At 38.7% G+C, this 26,068-nt stretch overlaps 1 protein-coding gene across 14 annotated transcripts in view; it reads right to left on the bottom strand.

The window, feature by feature from the left end:
- LARP1B (La ribonucleoprotein 1B) overlaps window positions 1-25,387 on the bottom strand; it is a 69,560-nt gene extending 44,173 nt beyond the window's left edge. For 10 of the 14 annotated variants that reach the window (XR_004904566.1, XM_028519588.2, XM_036031805.1 and 7 more), the window contains exons 1-9: window positions 24,438-25,385; window positions 15,623-15,681; window positions 14,952-15,011; window positions 13,159-13,333; window positions 10,521-10,661; window positions 9,598-9,741; window positions 9,186-9,351; window positions 6,472-6,616; window positions 3,796-3,970 (exon numbers count right to left, since the gene is read on the bottom strand). Coding sequence is in view for 11 of the 14 variants with exons in the window: in XM_028519588.2 (XP_028375389.2) it covers window positions 3,796-3,970; window positions 6,472-6,616; window positions 9,186-9,351; window positions 9,598-9,741; window positions 10,521-10,661; window positions 13,159-13,333; window positions 14,952-15,011; window positions 15,623-15,681; window positions 24,438-24,978 (1,606 nt within the window). In the remaining 3 variants the exon portion in view is untranslated. Of the gene's footprint in view, window positions 1-1,267; window positions 3,195-3,795; window positions 3,971-6,471; window positions 6,617-9,185; window positions 9,352-9,597; window positions 9,742-10,520; window positions 10,662-13,158; window positions 13,334-14,951; window positions 15,012-15,622; window positions 15,682-24,437 lie in introns of those variants that run through there. The other 4 variants (XR_004904564.1, XR_004904565.1, XM_036031812.1 and 1 more) reach the window with 3 other exon arrangements.
- Window positions 25,388-26,068: the final 681 nt, after the last annotated feature.

Here is a 26,068-nt window from a genome sequence, read left to right as displayed (position 1 = left end):
GGAGCATTGTCCCAATACACCAAGGTCCCAACATGCCAATCCCCCAGTCAGGGCACCTGCGAGAATCAACCAAAGAATGCATAAATGAATGGAACAACAAATTCACATTTCTCTCTCTCCCCTCCACTAAAATCAATAAAAAATTTAATAAAAATTAATCATCGAGAACTCTATTTTTAATACTGTAAGTCATCTATGTGCATGCAGTGAGTAAAGCTGAACAGTAGACTTGGTCCCTGGCTGGTGTGGATCAGTGGATTGAGTGCCTGACTGCAAAGCAAAGGGTCACCAGTTCAATTTCCAGTCAGGGCACATGCCTGGGTTGTAGGCCAGGTCCCTAGAAGGGGGTGTGCAAGAAGCAACCAAACATTGATGTTTCTCTCCCTCTATTTCTCTCCCTTTCCCTCTCCTAAATAATAAAATCTTTAAAAAAAATAAAAAAATAAAATTAGACTTGGAACCACCACCCTTCAGTGAGAAATAACTAAATTACCACTATGCATAGTGCATGTATAAATAATTAGAACAGCACCTGGCATGTGCTAGGGAAATCAATTGTCACTATTTTTAAACAGAGAAATGTAACCTTTAAACAACTACTTAAGTTTATTACATAATCATCTCTAAATGCTTTTTAAGCTTGCATATTTCTTCCATGAAGTAAAGTGTTTCACTATATTCACAGGATGTGTGCTTATGAATTCTTTGGTATTAAAATACCAAAGAATTTGCGTAAGACAAGAAAATTAAGTTTTTAAAGGGCTTCACCTTATAATTAAGCTATACATTTGCTATGTGTGATTGTTTTCATTTACCATGAAAAGATTTTAAACTATGAATTTTAAGGGTACTAGCAAAGCCCTAATCTTCCAAGACCAAAATGAATATGAATGTGACTTTCATTACTTGACGTTAAACTTATAAACAAAAAAATGAGACAGTATGATAGTTATAACTTTCCTGCAAACTGAAAGGTCACCAGTTTGATTCCTGGTTGGGTCACATGTCTGGGGTGAGGGTCAGGTCCCCAGTTGGGGGTGTGTGAAAGGAAACCTGTCAATGTTTCTCCTGCACATTGATGTTTCTCTCCCTCCTTCTTTCTCTCCCTTCTCCTCTAAAAATAAATAAAATTTTCACACATACACACAAAAAAACCAAAACACCAAAGTAGGGCAAAAGTAGGTTGACAGTTGTATGTGAAAGTTTATTCTTGTATCATTGTTTTTATTATTTCCCATATGAACTATAAACATACTTTTGCCCCATCCTACACATGATATTTACCTGGCATGACTTTTTATCCACCCAGAATCACAGCTCTTTATATATAGATTCCTTTAAAAGGATTCTGTTTTATGTGCAGTACATTCAAAAATACTTCCACAGACCAACATTCCAAAGAAAATACCACAGCTTAATTAATAATTATTAGGGATCCCCTTATACATTTTTAAAAGTCAAATACAAGCAAATAAATGAAAAAAAAAAAAAAAAGCCCAAGACGTCAGATACCTGGCTTCTCAATTTTGAATGAAATCATTTTACTATTGATAAAAAACCTAAATTTCAAAACACCTTACCATTCCCATAATCAACCTTTTCTGGTGCATTATGGTCCTCTGTTCATCACAAAGGTCAATCCATGTTAGACAATTCAAGCTCCATAGAGGGAAAAATAGAAATTTTAATTTTTTTGATGAAAAGGACCAAAAATTTTCAATATTTTACCCCACAAATCTCTCAGAAAGTATTTATCAAGGATTATGTTTCTGAAACCTAGGGTCTTCTAACTGGGTAAAAAGGATATAGATAAAAGTTTCACTATTTTTCTGTATTCATGGGTACAAATAAACACAATCCACATTTCCCATCCCTTACTTCCATTTCAAATAACTTCTCTAATGAAGTTAGGAAATTAAGGCTTTCTGATCAGAGGGGAATTATTAAGGTCAGCTATTTTAGGATTCACAGGAAAGACTTAATTTACATAATTATTCCTATGATGTAATGTGTTAGCATAACTCAAAAATTATTCCATCTTTCTATAATGCCTCATCATCATCTTGTTTCTGATGTATAATCTAAAAGAACCTAAAATTTTTAACATTTTAAAATATACAATGACTTTTTTTAGGCAATGTGTATGTGCATGTAAATGAGTAAATATTAAAAAAACACAAAAATGTTAAGACATTGTGGTTTTATTCCTGTAATTTTATTAATAATGCATAAATGGCTAATGGACAGGCATCAGCAACTTGTCTGACTTATCTTAGCTACTGTGTGGAAGAACTGTTTTCTATTTTATCTAATTTAACTAATGCCTGTTCATAAGCAGGTTAAAAATGTGATCTTGGACCCCACATTTACACAATAAATTAATCTAACTTACACAGACATCATATCTTTATTTAAAAACCTAAAAAATGTCACTAACTACTCTTCAAATTTTAAAACACTTGCCCAAACTGCTTTCTAGGTTTAGAGGCAGAGGGCTGACAACCAAAGAAAACAATAAATAAAAATATCTGAGACTGTCCATCAGTGCTTTATTGATGGCATGCATCTCGTAACAGTGTATCAAAAATAAATTTTTAAGAGTGAAAAAATACTTCTGTTCATTTCTTAAATTCCTTATCTTAGTGTCCATATTAATAAATCTTAAAGTCCATGTGAAATACTATGACAACATCTAAGTTATACAACATACACTATACTGAAGGGCAAATTAAATAACAAAGGACCTAACAATCTGGGAAATGCCATTCAAACCTCTCTATTTCTGCTTTATTGATCTGGACACAAGTACATAAGTCTAAGAGGAAAAGACAGAATCTTGTATTATTTCCAGAATGAAAATGAACTTTCCCACCGTGAATAAAAGTAGCACATGCAGCCCAGGCTAATTACACATAAATGGGCAGCTCCTATAAAAACAACAGCAGTCCTCTGGTCTGTCTCTCATCATCATCATCATCATCATCACAAAGGTGTTTATCTCCACTGTAGTGTTGGCTCAATTGCCTCCACAAGGAGTTAGGAGCAGACATTCTTGCACAGAAGTAACTCTGGTCGGTTTCATTTCTGCAGCACGATTTGTTCCAATATTTATAATGATATTTCAGTGAGTCACCTATTCCTCTGCATATTCCGATCAAATGACATCCAAGAGCATCAGCAGATCATCACCCTGACTGAAAAAAGTTTAAGCACACATATTTTTTTTTCCCAAGAGGGAATGTCTTTTAAATGGCCCAGGAAAAAAAATCTTAACTTTAAATAAAGCAGTGTTTGGAAATTCTAAATACCACCAATTCCTTAATCAGTAATTATAATAACTTTGCAAGAAAATCGCAATTCTGCATTTCTTATAGGTAGGACATCCCATCCTTTCAAGACAAGATTAAAGCACATAGGTAAGAAAATTAAATAAAGTCTTCCCTAGTCATGGGTATAAGATGTTTAGACTATTCCAACCCTACTATCCCAAGCTTACAGGGGGAAACCTGGCACAATATATCTATAATCATATAGTACAATTAATGACAAGACAGAAACTCCGCACATAACAACGTTCACGAATAATTTAAGACTAGAGCAGAGCTTCACTCATTACTCTTAAATCCCTATTTAATTTATAGCTCTGCATGGGAGACTATCTGGATAGAATTTAGAGCATCCAAAGTCATTAGTTATCATTAATTTTCCTAAGATCCTAAGCACACTTTATAATGACAGGTAAAATGCAACAAAACCCCACTGCTATGCAGTTTGGTGTAGAAGAAAAGCTGTTACCTGGATGTGAGTAAAAGGCTTGGCCTGGCACAAACTCTGGGCAGTCAATCAGCTGAGAGAAGTCTGTTTGTGGCACCCGACGCGGAGGAGGGCCCGGAATTGGCCATTTTTCTGGTTCTATCTTTTTCCTCATTTTCTCGTCCACGATTTCCACTTCTGTGCTATCTTTCAGTGCCTATAAATAGGAATTATGAGATATTAAAGAAATTTCATTAAAAATTTTATTTACACATCCTGTACTCCCAATAACCTAAAAACTCTAAAAATTACTATTTCATAGATGAGGACACTAAAGCTCAAATAACGTACAGCAGTTCCCTCATCTGTCCCTTACCTGCAGCTTTACTTTTTGCAGTTTTAGTTACCTGTAGTCAACTGCAGTCCAAAAATATTAAATGAAAAATTCCAGAAATAAGCAATTCATAAGTTTAAACTGCACACAACACTGTTCTGAGTAGCACGATGAAATAGCACACTGGGCGTGAACCGTTCCTTTGTCCAGCATGTGCAACCTGACTTTTAGTCACTTAGTAGCCATCCGCATTGTCAGACCCAGCTGTTCACAGTAAGACAGTGCTCACTGCAAGTCGCCCTTATTTTCCTTATCTGTATGCCCTTAATAATAGTATAGCATACTACTTACTTCTCAAGTTACATTTTCCATAATTGGACATTACTTTAAGATTAGTATTATTTCTCACTGAATCAACAGCTTATATGCCAAAAATGCTACATAAAATAGTAACAAAAGTTCTTTTAAATATTCCTTCTCTACTGCTGTAAATTTTGAAGATTTTAGATCTAAAAATTGCACTTGAGGACTTAATTGAGTAAGAACAGATCAAAAACAAAAAGAAAAAACAACAGACCAAAAAAGTGTACAATACAATTACAACCAGATTCCTACAGAAGTAATGAGTGAGGGAAATTGGTAACAACCTCACTGAAAATGACAGCTGAACTGGATCTTTGCTATAGCACAATGGAATCAGTTAACAAACTCATTCTACAATAAACATGACCATATTTTGCTACAAAACTAAACATAATTTTCTTCAAGTTACAGTGTACAGGAAGTTTATTTAAATACCATCTATGCCTGAAGCAAGTTTTTTTTGTAAAATAACTCTAATCACATATTGACAAATAACAAATCACTAGTTTATAGTGTTCTGAAAACCTGGACTTTTCTATAGGTAATTTTTAAAGCATGGAGCACATGTGTTCAAAAAAGTTTGCTAAAGAAGTCTGTTTAAAAAGTGAAAAGATGCGTCAAAGACTGGGGAAAATTATTTGTAAAATACACATAGAGGATCTGTAGCCAGAATAAAGAACTCTTGCAATTCTATTATTAAAACAAAAACAAAAACAAACAAAAACAAAACACTCCAGCTCTGGCCCTTTTGCCTCAGTGGATTGGATGCCGGCCTTGGAACCAAAGGGTTGCCACTCTGATTCCTGGCCAGGTCCCCAGTAGGGGGCCCGTGAGAGGCAACCACTCATTTATGTTTTTCTCCCTCTCTTTGTCCCTCCCTTCCCCTCCAAAAATAAATAAAATCTTAAAAAAAAAAAAAACTCCAATAAAAATAGGCAAAAGATCTGAACAGATGTTCCAATAAAAAAGGTATACCAGTGGTAAATAAACACATGAAAAGATGCTCAACTTCATTAGCCATTAGGGAAATGCAAATTAAAACCACAATGAGAAAGCACTACAGATCTATTACTCAAAAAAACCTGACAATACCTAATGCTGGTGAGGTCATGGAGCAAATGAAATTCTCATGCAAAGTAGGAGTGCAAGATGGTCAAACCCACTTAGGACAATAGGTTGGCAATTTCTTATAGTACAGATCACTTACCATACGTTCAAGCAATCACAATCATCACTATTTATCCACTAGAAATGAAAACATATGTCCAAATACCTTTATGCTTTGCTCATAATCTCCAAAAAGTGGAAACAAATCTAAATAGCTAAAAACAAGTGAATGGATAAACTGTGGTACTGTGGAATAAGTCAACAAGAAAGAAAACAATTACTGATACATGCAACAGCATGAATCCATCTCAAAAGCAGTTAAGTGAAAGAAATAAAAGGCTACAAAATATAATTTATTTATATGATATTCTTTATATGAAAAGGCAGAAGTAGAGGGACAAAAATCAGGTCAGCAGTGCCCAGGCACTATGTGTAAGGAAAGGGACTGGCTACACAGGTGCACACACAAGGGTGTAAATCTGTCAAAGCTCACAGAACTGTACAGCAAAAAGGCCAGGTTTGATTGTATGTAACAGAAAACCAAAAATGTTCAATGCATTTCTAGAACAGGACAGACAAGAGATTTAATAAGAGCACTAAGAACATAAAAGACTTTTAAATTAATTTGCCTTTGTTTCACAAAAAAAAATCTCAAGAATTTAATAAAGGGGAATACACATTATTGTATAGCAAAGTGAAGAAGACTGAAGAACAAAGAGCAGCCAAGAATGTTCAAGTTTTAAAGGATCAGGTTAAAAATAGGTGGAGACATCATTACCAATTCTTTCAGGGATTTCCAAAGTTAGTAATTTATTTGAGCTTTATAAAATGGAAGAAAGCCATAAATACAGTCTAAGCCTTAAGCAACTATGGACTGTTTCCACCTTTTAAAAAATGTCAATAGAATTTCTTACCTCTAAAATGAGACTGAGGTTTGTAGTGAGGGCCTGAACACGGTGGAAACCAGCAATCAGGGAAATGGGCAAGAAGCCCTGTTCATCCATCTTCCTCCTGAGAAAGAAGTCCCGCTCCAAGTTTTCTATGCTGAAGTAGTATTCACTGAAAAGGGAAGTACGGCAGTACATATAAATTCCATCCATGTAATCAATAGGAAATAAAGATATCTATTGCTTTTAACATCAGCTGTTAAAAAACTAACAGATCAATGGTTGCCAGAGGGGCTGTGTTTGAGGGACTGGGTGAAAGAGGTGAAGCGACTGAGAAGTACAGATTGGTAGTTACAAAACTGGTAGACACGGGGATATGAAGTACAGCATAGGATACACAGTCAATAATGCCATAATAAATGTATGATGCCAGGTGGGTAGTGGAAATAATAGAGGAAACACTTTGTAAAGATATGACTATCTAACCATTATAACATTGTGGTTGACCCTTTAGCAACCAAAAGGTCGATAGTTTGATTCCCAGTCAGGGTATATGCCTGGGTTGTGGGCCAGATCCTCAGTGGGGGCCAGGTGAGAGGCAACCACACATTGATGTTTCTCTCCCTCTCTTTCCCTCTCTTTCCCTCTCTTTCTCTTTCCCTTCCTCTCTCTCTAAAAATAAAATCTTAAAAAAAAAAGAATGATCAGCAAATAGCTAAACAGACTATGACATCATGAAGTACATGGGGGAAAAACACAAAAAAAGCTTAGACACCTTAAACTTTTCTAGGAAAGTGTAGAAATGTAAATGGAAATACTGTAATCAGTAACTACAAGTTGCAAGATACGAATATGAAGAATACATTAAGTAATGGCATTTGAGAAACATGTTCAAAGTATAGCCTCCACACAGAAAAATTAGAATAGGATTCTAAGGAGACAGAACAAGATGATAAATGGGGAGAAATGTAAAATACAAAAGAATCCACGACATCAATAATGATATGGCCTACAGCTTAATTTTATCCTGTTCCCAAATTACAGAGAAAGTTGCAAAGATGTGTGGCAAATTAGGAGAAAGCATACTACCTCATATGTTTGGGTGTAAGGCTGGGTGATTAAAGATCCCCTGAAGTATTATTTAGGTCAAATTCTAACTTTGAAGAAATTATCACCTATAAATGAAAATTGGCTTTGACCTACTTTTTACTGGGAGGAAAATATCTTATTTTAGAAATGTAAATATCCAAGTTGTTTCTTTATACTCTGATATCTATCCAACTATCACAGTGCAAAGTTCCCTTAGGTCAATGAAATATCACTGACCTTTCATTAACATTAGTAAACTATTCACTCTTATCTAATACTTAAGAAAAAGTCTAAGTCTTGAGAGACTGGACATTCTGATTTTTGTTCTACTTCAACAGCCCTTTCCACAATGCCTGGCATGTGGTGGGCACTAATATATATGCTCACATCTATTACCTACAGCATATATATGTTAAATCTTCTTATAAACATACTCATATTTAAACCTGTGCTAAGGACTGTCCCAGCTAGAAATAAGCAAAAACAAAAAATATTTTTAGTTAAAATTATTTTAAAAACTCACCTATAATCAGCTAAGCCTCTTAATTCAAAATTCATATAGCATAAGTTTCAACAAGTACCAGTTTTTCAGTAACTGCTCAGAGAGAAAAATCTAAACCCTAATCAATATGCCTGCTATGTATGAGAAACCTCAAAGACACAAAATCAAAGTCATGATTCTTTGAATCGAGATGTCCCTTACTCAAAGAATGGCAACAGTAAAGAGCCACTCTAAATCTGGTGCTCTACCATCTGCTAAAACAGTAACAACAAAAAGGGGTCACGCCCAGTGCCGTGTCTGACATTTTGTTCACGGCCTCGGGAACCTTACATGTCCTTCCGTAAGAAGCGGATCCTACAGTGCACGATCAGAAATTGTGTCAACAGTGAAGTAGCTTTGCTCCCCCTCACTTGGGTGAGCACATGCGAGGCTGATTATCCTGAAATGGAGTTGCATGCCCACTACCAGGGTCTTAGAAGGAACCTGGCAGCCAAGAGTTACAAAAAGACAGGAATAGTAGTTTGAAGTTGTTAGCCACAGGTTAGGCACTTTCTGCCAATAAAAAAGCCCTTTCCCTCAGTATTTGCATCAACAGTGACAAAAGAACAAAATAAACAAACTGCTTCATATTGTAAGCCAATGAAATCCACCATGAAAGCATCTCAGGGAGATGTTTGGTTGATGATGATGAAGACATTATTTTCTAGTGATAGAGTAGGGTCCATTTTCTTTCTTAAATAAAAACAGATGTTTTAAAAATGTTTATGTGCTTTACAAAATAGCCTTTTACCTTCACCTTATAAGGATACAAAAACTAAAATTTCAGCAAATTGGTTATGCAAATCATTTTTTCACCATTATATAAACACTATAAATATGCAAAATATGCTATACTATAAAATATAAACGCTTTATATTATAAATATACTTAAAACAATAAAATATATTTTATATTTAAAAATATAAAAACATGGTATTTATTTTACCAACATTGCCTGGAAAAACTACAAAATGCCATAAAAACCCTCCCATTTTATTTATGAATAAACAGCTTAGAAAATGTGTTCGAACATATTCACTATCAGTGATACTCAAGTTTGACATTGCAACAGGTATTATCATCCCCTCTGCTCATGTCTGATAAACTTACATTTGGCGCTTAATATATTCTTTAAGCAATGCTTCTTCCACAGGATATACCTGTACGCCTGTTCCATCATCATAGAAATACATCATACTGGTATTAAGCTCTGTTTGAAATAGTTGATCATTCCTTTCACCATGTTCTTGATAACCGTATGAATAATCAAAGTTCACTTGATGTAAAGAAAAAAAAAAAAAAGGTGGTCACAAATTTTTCAAAAAACAGAAAAAAGTTACTATAAAGAAAAACCCAAAGTAGAGTATCTCAAGGGGTAACAAATATAAAACCATCTATTTATTATCTAATTTATTATCAGATAAACCAATTAGTTATATATGAGATAGTGGGAAAGACTAACAGAGGCCTTGCACATTCTTTCAAAGTTCATCTAGTTTAAATTTAGAAAATCACGCCATACACCGAGGATGTCCTCTGCCTCGTCCTCTCCCCCGTCCCCGGCCTCGTCCTCGGCCTCTAGAGGACCCGCGGGTGTTGCCACCCTCGCTTCTCACACTGGAAACTTCATCTTGATCATCTCTCTTTTCTCTATCACGCCTCCAACCTTTAAAAAATAAGCAGTTTTATACATTACACTTTGCAGTATGTATGACTTCATTATCTTTATGAAAGCATAGTTACCCACCCCTCCCCACTTTGTACCTAGTTGTTAGTAAACACACAATCTTCAGATAGATACAAACTTAAGAGGTCCCACAGAAATCTGTCAAAATGTCTCCAGCATAAAAAAGAGCCCATAAAAGTACTGACACATAAAAAAGATACTCTAAGAAGTAAAAATAACATACCAAAAAGATTCAATGTCATACAAAAGACAAAAGCAAGTGAACTATTCCAGACTAATGGAGCCTAAAGATGAAAGACAACTAAAAGCATGTGCGATACAGATTAGGTCCTAGAAAAGAGGGGGGATGCCCTGGCTGGTGTGGCTCAGTGGACTGAGTGCTGGTCTCTGAACCAAAGTGTTGCAGGTGTGATTCCCAGTCAGGACACATGCCTGGGTTATGGGCCAGGTCCCCAGTAGCGGATGTGCAAGAGGCAATCACACACTGATGTTTCTCTCCCTCTCCCTCTCTCTAAAAATAAATAAAATCTTTTTTAAAAAGGGAGGAAGAAATCATAAAGGACTTTTTTTTTTAAATCTGCCTGTGGATAGTCAGACTGTACTACCATTCTTGCAATATATATTCTGAAGGTATTTAGGGTTAAAGAGGAACAATACCAACAACTTACTTTCAAATAGTTTATCCTATACATGGCTATTAAAGTAATAAGCAATAAGACAAAGTTCTTTAGTCATTTTTCTCTTAGAATGTAACTTACTTCGTGTATCACTTCTCCTATTGTTATGTGATGATTTATTTGTTTCAGGTTGACATCTTGAGCTGTTCCGAGATCCTGGTCTTTCTTGACTATCTGGTCTTACATCGTCTAAGTGGAGCGGTACCCACTTGTGCTTATTAGCTTGAAGAAAATAAAATCAAATCGTTTAGTGACAATGCACAATTCTGAATAAAGCTTCCGAGATTTGAAAGGACTCTAAATTTTAATTAAATGAAAGACTTAATTTGTCCTTAAAAGGATTACCTGCAGAGTACCAATATAATTTCCTTCTTACACAGCTCCTTAAAAATCTATTCTGTGCAAATAATATTTCTAAAAATCAAGTGAAAAACCAGTAATGAATTATCACTGGAATTCTTTTGCTTTTAAGTGAAATGCTCGCTCTTCTTAATTCTGATGAATAAGGTATTCAAAATAGTATGTGTACACACTACACCTGTCTAAAGCTTGATTCTTAGGCTTCAGAATGGGGTGAGCCTGATAAGAGATAATAATATACACAATGGACAGCTTGGCTAGTGATTCAAAATACTTTTAGCTTCAAATCACTGTCTAAAATATTGATTTATCCAGCATTACTACCAATGAAAGAGGTTTCTGAAAATTAAGTTTAAGTGTAAAATGTGTCTAACTCCATTTGATAATTCTTTTTAAAGCTACTACACACATTTTCCTAACTTCTTAAGAGACACAAGCAATTTAATTTTTCTTGTTGACTAAAGATAGTGTAATTGTTATAGTGCTATCCTCAAGACTACCTATTTACAGATTCCACGGTTAAGGTTTCAAAATGTTCAGTATTCTTTTTCAACTAAAGAAAAAGACTCTTGAGCAAGGGAAACACTGCCAAGGTAATAATTAAGGGGAAGGGAACCGTATGAGCGTACAACTACAGTACAAATTCTTTGGCACAAGCCAGTCTTTAATTTGAAGACAAAAATGTGTGCTCTGAGGAGAGTCAATTCATGACTCGAGTATATGAATTACTCTAACTATAAATACCTGGACTTTAGTGTTGGCTGACAGTTTTAATTAAAGCAATTAAAAAAGAAGACAAATCTTAGAGCAGGAGGAAAGGTCTGTCATCTGTATGAATTCCAGACAGCCAAAAAGACTACTTATATGTCTAATAAGCATAAAAAAGGTTTAAGAACTAGGGAAATTCTTTTCTAATAACCATATGGTTATCCTGTTGGCACCGCTTTTGAGCAATTAGCCTTGGCTCATTGTACCAAGTGAGCCTAATGCTTACCCTGCAGCTAAGGATAATCATTAAAATAAAAATCAAGTAAGTGATCAAGACATGACAGATTGCTACTTCCACTATTAAAGACGTTGGCCACAACTATCACTTCATGAAATGTCCCCTGTCATGCCACATAACCTCCATGACTTAAACTGCTACAGTATCTTCCCATGTAACTCAAAACGCTAATTCCAAGTTTGACCCCTGCATAATGTGGACTGTGCCAGCTCCCCAATAGCATCTCCTGACACTCTCCCCAATATTCAGTGTGCTGCAGCTACTGTCCTTCTGACAGTTTAAAGAATTTTTCTGCCAAAAGACCCCTCCAGGCACTTTTACCTAGGCTCAGAACACTGATGAGTATATGGTTTTACAAAGCAGTTAAATCATAACGTGTCCCCAGACACACGGAAAGCTCCAAAGAGAATATGTATAAAGATAGGAAGTAGTACCAATGCAGATTGAAAAAACAATAGTCATCACACAATATTCCAATCATATATTTACACTCATTTCTGTAAGTGGAACTTCCTTCTATTCTTACAGGAAAGCCTGACAGTTCAGAAATGAATCTTACAAAAGCAAATCAGTTACCACTGCAGATGGTATCATGAAGAAATCCAAAAATATTCATTGATGACTACAAGGAATCAACTGATTAAATACAATTCTTCATTACTACAACTTCTTACAGAAAATAAAACTAAAATGGACATGTAAACTAATCTCTTTTTCATCAACTACCTGACAGCCTCATCCTCACTGACATTTTTACCAGCACTAATTTACAATAGCCTTGACATAGAAACAGTCCACTAACAGATAGATAACAAAAATGTGTCATGTAAAAAAAGTGTCATATATAAAAAATGGAATACTATTCAGCCACGAGAAAGAAAATCCAGTCATCTGCAACAACAGAGATATACCTTGAGGGTATTATGCTATGAAATAAGTGAGACAGAGAAAAACAAATACTGTATGACCTCAGCTATGTGTGGAACCTAGAAATGCCATACTCAAAGAAACTGAAGAGAGGAGGGGGGTGAGAGAAGTGAGTGAAAAGGGTGAAAAGATACAAACTTACAATTATAAGATAAGTAAGTTCTGCAGGTGCAATGTACAGGAGCATGGCAACACTAGTTGACAACAGTATAATATATATTTGAAAGTTGCTGAGAATAGATCTTAAAAGTTCTTATCTCAAGAAAAAAATTCTGACTCTGAGGTGATGGATGTTAACTAAACAGTGTAGTAATCACTTTGCAATATATACATGCATCAAATCACTTGTGTTCTATACCTTAGACTAACACAACCGTATCTCAATAAAATGGGAAGGAAGGAAGAAGAACTTATTGATGAACTAACCTTTCTTTCGTTGATTACTTGACTGAGCTTCATCCTCACTGACATTTTCACCAGGACCGTCTAATTTTGTTTCCCGGCTTTCTTTGCTCTCACTGTTACTTCTCTTTTCAAACTTGTCTTCTCTTTCTTTTTTATTTTGTAGCTTTTTATTTCCTTGGTTGATGACACTCTGACACTGTGAAAAAGTATTAATGAATAAAATAAGTTTCAAGAACATTTTCACTAACATATCCAAAAATCTGTGATAATATACCTCACCTAAATATGGCAGGACAAATGCCAACTTTCAAAAAGTAAGAGGTACTTTTCAAAAGACACTGGTAAGAGAAAAGTCAAGCCACAGACTGGGAGAAAATACTTCCTAAGTATTTGATAAAGAACTTGTATCCAAAATATACAGGATTGGGCAAAAGTAGGTTTACAGTTGTTCATATGGAAAAGAATATATTAATAAATAATACAAGAATAAACTCGTGTTTTGCATACTCACAACTCTAAACCTTTTACTCCACCCTATGTAATGAACTCTCAAAATGCAGTAATAAGAAAGCTCAATTTTTGAAAAACTGAGCTACAGGTGAACAGATACTTCATTAAAAAGATACACTAATGGCAAATGTATATGAAAAGGTCCTTGACATCTTTAGTCAGAAAAATGCAAACTGAAACTACAAGGGGCTACCACCACACACCAACTAGAACAACTAAAATTAAGACTAACCAAAGAATATTAGTGAGTATGTGGAAAAAACAGAATTCTCATATACTGATGAAAAGTTTAGTTGTTTCTTGAAAAGCTAAACAAATGCTTCTATACAATTTAGGCATTCTGCTCACAGGTATTTACCCAAGAAAAAGTGAATGCATATACCTATGCAGAATTGTTACACAAATGTGTATATAAAAGCTTCATGTCTAACAGCCAAAAATAAGTAGAATCAACACAAATGTCCACCAATAAGTGAATGAATAAATACCATTACATCCATACACTACCACTACTCAACAATAAGGAATGAACTACAGGTACATGTAATACAAATAAATCTCAAAGTAAGCTGAATGAAAGCCAAAGAAGAAAAAAAAAAGAGCATGCTGTGTAACTCCACTTATAAAAAATTGTAGAAAATGCCTGGGATGATGAGATGTGTGATAGGGAGAATCACAAAGGTGCGTGACGAAATTTTGGGGGTAATGGTTAAGTTTTCTTATCTTGATTGTGGTGATGGTTTCACAGGTTTATTTAAGTCAAAACTTATCAAATTGTACACTTTATATATTTGCATTTTATTAAGTCATTTATATACCAAATCAAGCTGTTTAAACTAATATATATTATCCACAACCACACACCATTACTACACAAATTACAAATAGCAAACTATACTGTCAAATGAGAACATGTATAATTACATATGTTGCCCCTCTAAAAATCCACCTGATAAAATATCTCAGAACCATCTTTTACAGCATCTTTCATAGCTAAAATTAAATTAAAATTCCACTCATTAAACACTTCTTAATATAATACATATGCATATATGTACATATAGTTAGCACTTAAATGCATATTGAAACATTATTCATAAATCAGAACACATAGCATAAATTATGAAACAAAATGAGCTTTAATTTGACATACTAAAAGATAAACTATGACAAGGGTAGCAGCTGAGTTTTCAGCACCTTCTTATTAATGTAATCTCTAAATTTGAAGCACTGAATAAATGCTGCATGTTGAAATGAGAACATTCTTTTCCCTCTATATAAAGAAAGCCTAAAACAATACTCACTCCAGTGTTCACTAATTCACTTGGTGTAGGCCAATTCGCCATATCGCTGAAATCACTAGCCTAAAAATAATAAATAAATGTTATGACTGCGAATCAGATACTTTAAAATAGAAAAAATATTTTCTAAAAGTAAAAGCAATTTTAACAATCAACTACAGTCCTGGCTGGTATGGCTCAGTGGGTTGAGCGCCAGCCTGTGAACCAAAAGGTCACTGGTTCAATTCCCAGTCAGGGCACATGCCTGGATTGCAGCCCAGGTCCCCTACTGGGGACCTGTAAAAGGCAAGTAATCAATGTTTCTCGTGCACATTGATGTTTCTCTCCCTCTCTTTCTCCCTCCCTTACCCTCTCTCTAAAAAAATAAATAAAATCCTTAAAAAAAAAAAAACACCTACATTCAATTATATGCAGGGATTTGCCAAATTAATCCAAAAGCTCTTCCAAACAATGGAAAACTGAAACAAGTATGTCTTGGTCTTATGCTCTAATTTCTAGCACTATTGATGACACCAACTAAACTGATATAAACAGGATAACAGGTCATATAGGGATTTGTGTAAGGGCTACAATTCCCTAGAGAATACAATTCAAAGAAAAATATGCGATAATCCAAGAACATAGTGATTTTCAAAATATATAGTAGTTAAGAACTACTTCATATAAAGACATACCTTGTTGGACTTCTTTGCCTTGAGTTTTCCTGCTTTTATAATTTTAGGGGAACTGAGCTCTAAAAAAAATACACAGAATTGTTTTTACAACCACTTCATTCAATATATTTAACAAAGTAACCCTCCTGTATCTCAGCCACAGACATGCCATCCAGACTGAGGAAACCCAGAAATTTCGGGGCCACGTGAGCTATGGCCACAGACACATCACTTTGTAATCCTGCAAGCAAGCACAGAAGTACCCAGGACCCAAGGTAATGCTGGTAGCTTGCACTGTCACAGGTTCAACTTCAACCAGTATCACCCAGGTTACTTTAGGAAAGCTGTTATGAGGCCCTACCCCTTAAAGAGGAACCAGAGCTTCTGCCCAAGTGTCAACATCGATAAACTGTGGACCCTGGTCAGTGAGCAGACACAGGTAAATGTTGCCAAAAACAAGACTGGAGCCGGTCCCATCACTGATGTGGTGCAATTGAGTCACTACAAAGTTCTAGGGAAGGCAAAGCTCCCAAAGCAGCCGGTCCTTGTTGAAGGCCAAATTCTTTAGCAGAAGAGCTGAGGAGAAGATTGGGGGGGGGGGGGGGGCACTGTGTCCTGGTAGCTTGAAGCCACATGGAGGAAGTTCATTAAATGCTCAGAAGTGCTTGTGGAAAAAAAAAAGACTATTATAATACCAATTTCATTAAGTCAGTAGAGAATTTTATCACAAAAAATTCTTTTTTCCCCCCTAAAAAATCAATACATGTTCATTAAGGAACATCCAGAAAAGAAGTCAAAAGACTTCAAACTGTTTTTGAAAGCACATGTTTGGCAACTGTAAGTTTAGCTGTAGAAAATAGGTCTCCGTAAAAGTTTGTATAAGACTATCATGGAATCACCACTTGTCCTTATCCTGAATAAGAACGAACACAGTGGTTGACAATTACATATATTAAATAAATAAATACATACATACATACTGTCTCCAAAATAAGTTTTATACGTTTAGTCTTTAAGTCTTTTAGTTTGGTTCATTGTCTAGCAAGATAACCAGATGGCAATATCATCTAGCTAAACATGACCCAAAGTAAACATTAAGTAGAATAAACTTGGGATCTGCATCTACAATGTACACGTGAATCCCAAAAATCACAGCAATGACCAATTCATAGAATGCAACAATATTTGAGTTAAAATTCAGAAGCTAATTTAAGTAAGATACAGATGGCCTTGGCTGGTGTGCCTCAGTGAATTGAGCACTGGCCTATGAACCAAAAGGTCACTGGTTAGATTCCAGATCAGGGCACATGCCTGGGTTGCAGGCCAGGTCCCTAGCTGGGGGTGTGCAAAAGGCAACCAGTCAATGTTTCTCTCTCCCTCCCTCCCTTCTCTCCCTTTAAAAATAAATAAATAAGATCTCTTAAGAGTTTTTTTAAGGTTTACTTTATTCTCATTCCAGAAGAGAGGGGAAGGGGGTAGAGGAGGAGAGAAAGAGAAACATCTATCTATTGGTTGCCTCCTGCAGACACCCCAACTGGGGGGGGGGGGTCAAACCTGCAACCTGGGTATATGGCCTGACCAGGAATCAAACCAGCGACCTTCTGGTTTATAGGACAATGCTCTAATCAACTGAGCCACAGTGGCTAGGGCAAGAAATAAGATCTTTAAATAAGATACAGACTGTCCAGAATCATAATGTTTTGACTTAAGATTTTTTCTTTTTCATGGTGAAAAAAGCAGTTAAGTATTCAGTACTACTGTACTTCTAATTTTGAATTCTGATGTTTTCCCAGGTTAGCAATATGCTGTACAATATTCTTATGATGCCGGGCAGTGAAATGCAGCTCTCAGTCAGCCATGCAATCACAAGTGTAAATCACAACCAATACTCTACAGTGTGGTATTAAATGTATCTTTGACAATGATATTCTCAATTTACAACTGGTGCCAAATGGTTAACCCCACTGTAAAGTGAAGTCCATTTACACTTATCAAAAAAGGAAATAAAGGACAAAGGCTGAAAGGTGTCACCAGGGATGGGCATACAGGGATCTCGAATACTGTAGTAATCATAAATTCTGTAGTTCTAAAGTAGAAGAGTACACAGGTATTTGTTTTATTCATCTTTATACTTTAGGTATACATGTTATGTGTGTGTATGTGTAGGCATGTGTAATGGGTATAAGACTAAAATATTTCATTAAGAAAAACTAGATACAGTAAGAAAAAATATGGGCAAATAGGACAAAAAAGGGGGGTAGGAAAAAACCCAACTAAATAAATAACATTTTCCATTATCTAGAATTTCACTGAAATATGTTCTGTAAATACCACGTATATTTTATGAAATTAAAATAGTATAGAACATTTGAGGAACTTTTCCCACAGCAAAATGAAAAATATTGCTAAGTTAAGTAAATAAAGGGCCTGGTGATTATAAAATACCTCCTTATACAAGCTACTTGACATACTGAAAAGTAATAAGGGATAGGCCACACAAGCAAGTTTTATATGGCTTTATTACAAATAAATCAGACATAAATAATCACAAAGTGACTTGTTTGGGAGCTAGCTGTCTACAAAAAACAAGTGCTGTGGTCTGCTCCTTCATGCAGTCCCCTTCATAGGAGCAGGATCCCCAACAGAGATCGAAGGGGGAACTGCACTTGTGCAATGCCAACTATGTCAACACATTTGTCTAATTCCAAGTTCAACATCAGGAAGTCCTCTGTGTGCTTCTGACTTGGACTGCCTCATCAACCCAGTCTTTTAGAGTTAAAAAGAGGTTAACGAGCTTAAAAAAATCTCAGTAAAAGATGAAAAGGTGATTCATAAAAGAAACACAAATAGTCACACATAAAATGGTAATCAAGTGCACTAATAATGCAAACTAAAACAGAAGATTTTTCACCTACCATATGGACAAAAAAGAGAATGCCCAGTGTTGGCCAGCCTATAAAGAAATGAACATTTACCACCACCATCACCACCCCACCAAAGGGGGGAAAAATATGTAACAGAAATTAACATCTCACGCTCTTGGCAAGAGTGTGTAGTAGTATAATCTTTCAAGGATAATATGTCGTTTAAAATGTCATTTAAAGCCCTGGCTGGCGTAGCTCAGTGGATTGAGCGCGGGCTGGGAACCAAAGTGTCCCAGGTTCGATTCCCAGCCAGGGTACATTCCTGGGTTGCAGGCCATAACCCCCAGCAACCGCACATTGATGTTTTTCTCTCTCTCTCTATCTCCCTCCCTTCCCTCTCTAAAAATAAATAAATAAAATCTTTAAAAAAATGTCATTTAAAATATACCTTTTAATAAAGCAATTCCATTTCTGGGAAATTATCTGGGAATCAAGACACTGTACAAAGATGTCTGTTTAAGATATTTACTATAGCTTTGCTGATAGCTGTATTTAAATAAGTAATTCCCACATCCATTAATATGGAAAAGTTACATTATGGTAGGTCTATAGAAAAATAATGTAAAACTTTTTAAAAAAGATAAACCTGTATGTACTGTGACTGAGATGGAAAGAAATCCACCAAGTTTTTAATTTTATATACACATAGAGAACAGGCAAAAAAAAGCCTAAGAAATGTCTTTTTTTTTCATTTTCCCATGTTTTAACAAAAAATGGAAGATAATGCCCTGTATGTTATTACAGAAAACCTAAAATTGGAAAACTAAGCCAACCTATAAGATTAATTTTTTAAAGATTTTATTTATTTGTATTTAGAGAGAGGGAAGAGGGGGAGAAAAAGAGGGAGGGAAAAATCAATGTATGAGAAATACATCAATCGGTTGCCTCTTGCACGCCCCCAACTGGGGACCTAGCCTGCAACCCAGGCATGTGCCCTGACTGGGAATCAAACCAGCAACCTTTCGATTTGGAGGCTGGCACTCAATCGACTGAGTCACATCTGTCAGGGCATAAAATTAAATTTAAAAGTTTTAATTAAAAAGATATATATCTCACCCTGGCCAGGTGGTTCAGTTGGTTGAGCATCACCCCATATACCAAAAAGTTGTGGGTTCAACCCCTGGTTGGGGCGTGTACGGGAAGCAACACCTGTGTTCCTCTTTCTTTCCTGGTCTCTCATTCTCTACCCTCTTCCTCTCTCCAAAAATCAATAAACACATCCTCAGGTGACGATTTAAAAATATGTACCTTTTCAACAGATGAAACCTAAGAAACAAATTTAAGGTATTAGTGGCTCCAAGTATGTATGTATGTATGTATGTATATAAACAAATTAAGTGTGTGATCTTCGTATCTCCATTTTTCAAACATCATTAGTGAGTCAGTTATTATACCAGTATAACTCTCTTGATTAATATTCTAGTATCCTTTTGATAAGGAAAAACATTTTGCTACATTGCTTTAAAAAAGTGAAAAACAAACCAACAACAACAACAACAACAAAAAAAACCCAAGCCTTAACCCTCACTCTGTGAGTGGGAGTATCCATGTATCCATTTGCACAGTCACTTTAAAGAGTAACTTGCCAATTAATACCCTATGACCTAATAATAATTCTATTTACCTAGCCTAGAAAGTCAGACATAGAAGAGGTATGTGTAAAAGACGTCTGAAACAACCGAGTGCTGTTGATCAATACATAAGGGGCTAAATTAACTATGTCAGTTATATTTATAAACCACTTCTCAGCAGTTTTTTAAAAGGGGTTTAGATCAAAAAGGACCAATGTCATCACAAGAAAAACTCAATTATGTACGTATGGGGCCAGACAACTAGGCTTAGTGTGGCTATCATTTTGCAATATGTACAAATATTAAATCATTGTGTTGTACATCTAAAACTAATGTTGTATGTCAGTTATATCTCAATAATGAATAATTTAAAAAAAACCCACTAATGATAAGGAAAAAAAAGGACCAAAAACACACTAAATGAAAAAAGGATGATGTTATGTTCTAAGCACATACACAAAACACTATATTTGGAAATAATAGCACAGGTTTAAAAGGACATTTGGTAAACATGATTATCTTTTTTTTTTTAATCCTTACCAAAGGATATGTTTACTGATGTTAGAGAGGAAGGGAGAAAAACACTGATGTGAGACAAAAACGTCATCTGGTTGTCTCCCATACACACCCCAACCAGAGATTGAACCCACAACCTGAAGTATGTGCCCTGACCAGGAATGGAACCCTCAGCCTTTCGGTGCGTGGGATGAGGCTCCAACCAACTGAGCCACCTGCCTGAGTCGATCATCTCATTTTTGAAGGGGGCATCAACAGTTCTGTTTTTACAAGGAGAATATATTTCCGCATCATTTATATAACTAACTTAAAATGTAACTAGGGTAATAACAGCTGGGGAGCAGATGTGGGGATAACAAAGTTGAGGGGGTCAGAGAAAACTATAGGTAAATGATTAATAAATCCCACACTGTGATTCTAATAAAAGTCCCCAAAATAAGGCTAGGACAGATTGAGAAACAATTCTTTTTAGTTTCCTGACTGAATTCAAAACTGCAGTGACACTTATTTTAGGTATCTTGGGTGGGCCAGACTTAGGTCGAAAAGAGAGACTTATCTGGACTATGTAGAAACAGGCAAGAACCATCCCAAAAGGAGAAGAAAGTGTCTCACAAGACCGAAAAAGCAATAATGCCTCACCTGCAATTACCTGCAATTCCTAACATAGATATTTCTTGATTAACAATCCTGAAATACCCCTACATTTCCTATAATGTTTCTATCTCTGGTAATAAATACCATCCACATTTTCTAGCAAAATGTTGTGGATGGAATCCTTGTACCTCATTGAGAGAGTGACAATAAATCCAGGTTTGGCCAGAACAGACATGGTTTAAGTCTGTTACGCCAGCATAATTAATATCCTTCTCTTTCCCTCTCAAGAATATCCTGTTTTGTGGGATAAATTATTCAGGCCTACTAACAGATTATTGTACTAATTTACACTCCCCACTTTTCAGCTACTCTGGACACTGCAGGTCTTCTGCTCCTATTTCATCACTTTTTTTTCTTTTTCTTTTTTTTTTATTCTTTTTCTTTTTAAAAAAAGATTTTATTTATTTATTTTTAGAGAGAGGGGGAAGGGAAGGAGAAAGAGAGGGAGAGACACAGCAATTGTGGTTGCCTCAGACATCCCCCACCTGGGACTTGGCCTGTAACCCAGGCACGTGCCCTGACTGGGAATCCAACGGGCGACCCTTTGGTTCACAGACCCCGGCTCATCATTCTTGAGGTTGCAAATTTACTTAGGAAAAAAGGGAGGCAAAGACACTCAGTTATACGGATGGTACCCAGGTATTAAGAACCGGAAGAGGTACATGTACTTGATTTACAGGGCCCAGCAATTTTGCTAAAAGTACAGCTAGTTAGTTAGAAACAATGTCTGGACTAGAACCTTAAGTCTTACAGAACAGTGCATTTCTACACCAGTCTCTTGTCTAAGCTCCCCAAGTACTGAACTGCAAATGAAGGCTGTGGTAGAAAAGTACAGTCAGGACTGGAAAGACTGAGTTACTATGGTACTTCAAGTCTGAAAATTAACATTTATGCGGGAACGGAATGGATTCCAAGAACAGAATGAGCTGCCTACACAGAGACATGAGCAAAATTGAAATTACCATGAATCAGACCATACATCAAACATCAGTTTGCTCTTAATCTCCAACAAAGATTAAGATACTCAATGAAAGCACCTGCAGGTTAATTATATTCAACTGTTAGGCCCTGACCAAGTAGCTCAGCTGATTAGCGCATCATCCAGACACACCAAGGTTCTGGGTTCAATTCCCCCATCAGGGCACATGCAATCAACCAACGGTTGAATGAGTAAGTGGAACAAATTGATCTCTCTCTCTCTAAAATCAATAAATAAAAAATAAAACAAAGTAAACTGTTACGTATTTTTCACAAGGCCATTTTCGATTTAAAACTCCTGAGTCTTACCTTAATGGTTTAAAAACCTGTCAAATTGATTTTACACTGAACAAAGACTTTAAGAACTATTTGAAGTTGTGAAAGGCAAGAACCTACATCCAAGATGATTCTATCCAGCACAGCTTTCATTTAGAATGGAAGGGCAGATGAAGTGCTTCCCAGATAAGGTAAAATTAAAGGAGTTCATTATCACCAAACCCTTATTATATGAAATGTTTAAGGGACTTATCTAAGAAATTGAAAAAAGACCAAAAACTACGAACAGGAAAGTGACAACAAACCCACAACGATTAACAACTGAACCTAAAACAACAACAACAACAAAAATAAATACTAAGCAAACAACTAGAACAGGAACAGAATCAGAGAAATGGACATCACGTGGAGGGTTTTCAATGGGGAGGGAGAGGGGAAGGATGGCGGGAGAATGTATAGGGTATAGGAAACGTAACTGGTAGGCATAAAATAGGTGGGGAGAGGTTAAGAACAATATAGGAAACAGAAATTAAAGGAAATATACGTACACCCCATGAACATGAACTAAGGGGAGGAATGCTGGAGGGTTAAGGGGTGCAGGGCAGAAGGGAAAAAAAGGGGGAAAACTGTAATAGCATAGTCAATAAAATACTTTTAAAAAGACTGGGTTTTTTGGTAGTTCACTAAAAATGTGTTGTAAGTCTAGAAAGTGGGGAGTTGAGACGGCCATTAAGATTCACTAGGGCTTTCTCTCTTAGCTAAAATTTTATGGAGATTTTGCTTTTAGACTTTTGTTTTCTTCAGTTAATAATAGTAGTAAACAAATCTTTGCAGCTAGAAGAGAATGATGGCAATATTAAACTCAAAACAAGTGTTTAAGTAGTTTTTTTCTGCAAGTGTCAAAACTTATGAATAATGAGTACTATTACTGTGCAAAAGCTAAAGAAATCAATTAACAATTCACTCCGCTGGAATTCCTCTGAAGACATGTTACACGCCTGCAATAATACGCATGTCTACAATAATTACCTTACATTTACACCATATGTTTTATCTCAACTGATCTTCACAGACCTACAAACATGCCCAGCTTTTCCCTATCCCCACCGTTAATCTTTCGTTTAAAAGAAAAAGTGAAAATTTGAAAGTAAACAGCTGTAATTTCTATATTAAAAGTTCTATTAACTCACTGTAATTTAACTTAGAAAGCAAAACTAGGAGATACTGCTTCTCGTCTTGGTTGCATTTACTATTTCCATTTAAACTTTCTAAAGAAAAAAAAAATGCAGGTGCTACAACCAAAATAAAGTACCCAGAGTCACTGATCAGCATTCGAAGGCAGTGACCTAATCTGATCTCCCCTAAAGGGAGATCTGTTAGAACACTACCGTTTACCTACTTCAATTATTTCCCACCACAATCACAGTTCAAGGCGTTTTAGTAGCAACTACGGTCTGCAGCCTCATGTTAAATCTGACTACTTAGCGTTTGGAAAACACTGGCATTTCCACTTTACCCATTATTTCACAATAAAAATAAAACACAACCGCGCTCCCACATAGAAACAAATCCCCTTGTTCCCCTTCTTTTGAAAAAACGTCCTCAAAAACTTTTCTATAGGCGGAGGTGCATGCAAGAGCTACCTAAACTTAGCTCTCCCGAGTCCCCGCACGCGCGCGGGGCATGACCACCGAGGCCGCGCCCGCCGGGCGGGGAAGCCGAGGTCCCACCTCCGCGGCCCGCTCGCGTCCAGATGTCCATTTATGTAAATAGGCAGAGTGAATGACACCTTGGAACAAACACCTCTGACAGCGACGGAGGCCTGCCCCTCCCCCGCTCGCGCCGGCCGGGGTCTCCCCGCGAGCCGCCCCCCGCACCCACGCCCTGCGCCCAGCCCACCACCGAGGAGCCACGGACCTGCTTCCGGGGATTCCGGTGGAGGCGGCGGCGGCGGCTCCGACCCGGCCGGGGACAGGTGCTGCGGCGGCTTTTTGGTCCAGGGGTTCTCCTTCGGGGGCAGCGGCGGCTGCGGCTTTTCTTCAGAGCCGCCCGCCGCCGCCGCCGCCTCCTCCTCCTCCCGGGCGTCTTCGGCCGGCGGGTCCCGCGGCGGCGGCGGCGGCGGGGGCAGCAGCAGCAGCGGGGACAGCGGCTCCCTCCCGAAGGGGCCTCCGGACCCGCACGCCCTGTGCGCCAGGTGCAGCGCCAGCGGCCTCACGGGCACGGCCGCCTGGGGCACGCTGTGTCCCAGCACCGGCGCCGGCGAAGGCTCGCCCCGCGCCCCCAGGCTGGTGGCGGTCGCGGCCCTCTCCTCCCTCGCCGCCGGCTTGTCCTCCCTCTCGGGCGTGGGCACCGGCTCGGCTTCCCGGCTCGCCCGGGGCGACGGCGACTCCTTCTCGGCGGCCGCCGCGGGCGGCTCCTCCGGAGAGGGAGCGGCGGGCACCGGGGCGCGAGCAAACATCGTCCCCTTACCCCAGCCGCCCCAGCCGCGGGGTGCTCGGGGCCAGGGAACCCGCGGCCAGGGAGCCGGGCTGCCCGTCTCTCCGCCGGGACACCCGCTGGCTCCGGCCCGGGGCGCAGAGCCCGAGAGCCCCGCCGCCGTCGCCGCCGCCACCGCCGCCCGCGTCGGCCGAGGCCGTGCAGCGCCCGGCGTGCCGCCCCTCCCCGCGTCGAACGGAGCGCTAACCGCCCGTCGGCTCGGCCCGCCTCGGCGACGCACGCCCCGAGCCAGCCAACCCGCGCCGGGCGCCGCGCAGCCGGGAGCCGCGAGCCGTCAGCCGGCGCAGGCAGCGACGGAGACGCGGCGGGCGAGCGGGCTCGGAGGACCTCAGGCGGAGTGCGGCCGGCGCGCGCCCCGCAGCCAGTAACTGCTCGCGGGCCGTGAGGAGGCGGGCCGAGGGGGCGGCGGGGGCGGGGCCTCCGGCCGCTGCGTGACGTGGCTACTCACCGGCGACGCCTTTAACCCGGCCGCCTCCCGCGGAGGCTGGCGGAGGAGCCGGCTCACGCCGCAGGGCCCGCCCCAGCGGCAGCCCGAGGGGAAGGGAGGGAGAACGGAGCAATTCCGGGCTCGCGGGCTCCCGCAGCCTGGGCTGCGGGCACTTGGGCGGGGCGCGCACCGAGCTTCTGTGACTGGGGCGTACTCCGATGGCTGCGCGGGCGGGCGAAGGAGGGGCGGGGCGGGCTACGCACGTGGCGCCCAGGCGACGCTCTGCCCGGGTGCCGGAGGCGGGGTGGCCCCGCGGGCAGGCGGGGGCACCGGGGTCGCACGCCGTGGACCGCTCCCGAGTGGGTTCGGGGCCACCCGGACGGGTCGCAGTGTCCCCTGCGTCTCTCCTCTCGCCGAGCCGGTCAAAAAAAAATAAAAAAGTCCCCCGTAGCGTTTTGGGGCGGTGCGGTCTGCAGTAAGCTTGAGCCTGTCCGAAGTGAAAAAGGTGTCATCTCCAGGAAACCTTCGCCCAGGCACTTGGTTTAGTGCGCTTCCCTGCCCCTGGTCACGAAATGAAGTATTTTTCCAGGGCTCTTGAGTAAAACAAAAAGTATTTCTTCTTTTT

Source organism: Phyllostomus discolor, chromosome 8, assembly GCF_004126475.2.
Source record: "Phyllostomus discolor isolate MPI-MPIP mPhyDis1 chromosome 8, mPhyDis1.pri.v3, whole genome shotgun sequence".
Taxonomy (NCBI): Eukaryota; Metazoa; Chordata; class Mammalia; order Chiroptera; family Phyllostomidae; genus Phyllostomus; species Phyllostomus discolor.
The sequence above is the reverse complement of the archived record's forward strand: the minus strand, read 5'-3'. Positions and strand labels throughout refer to the sequence as shown.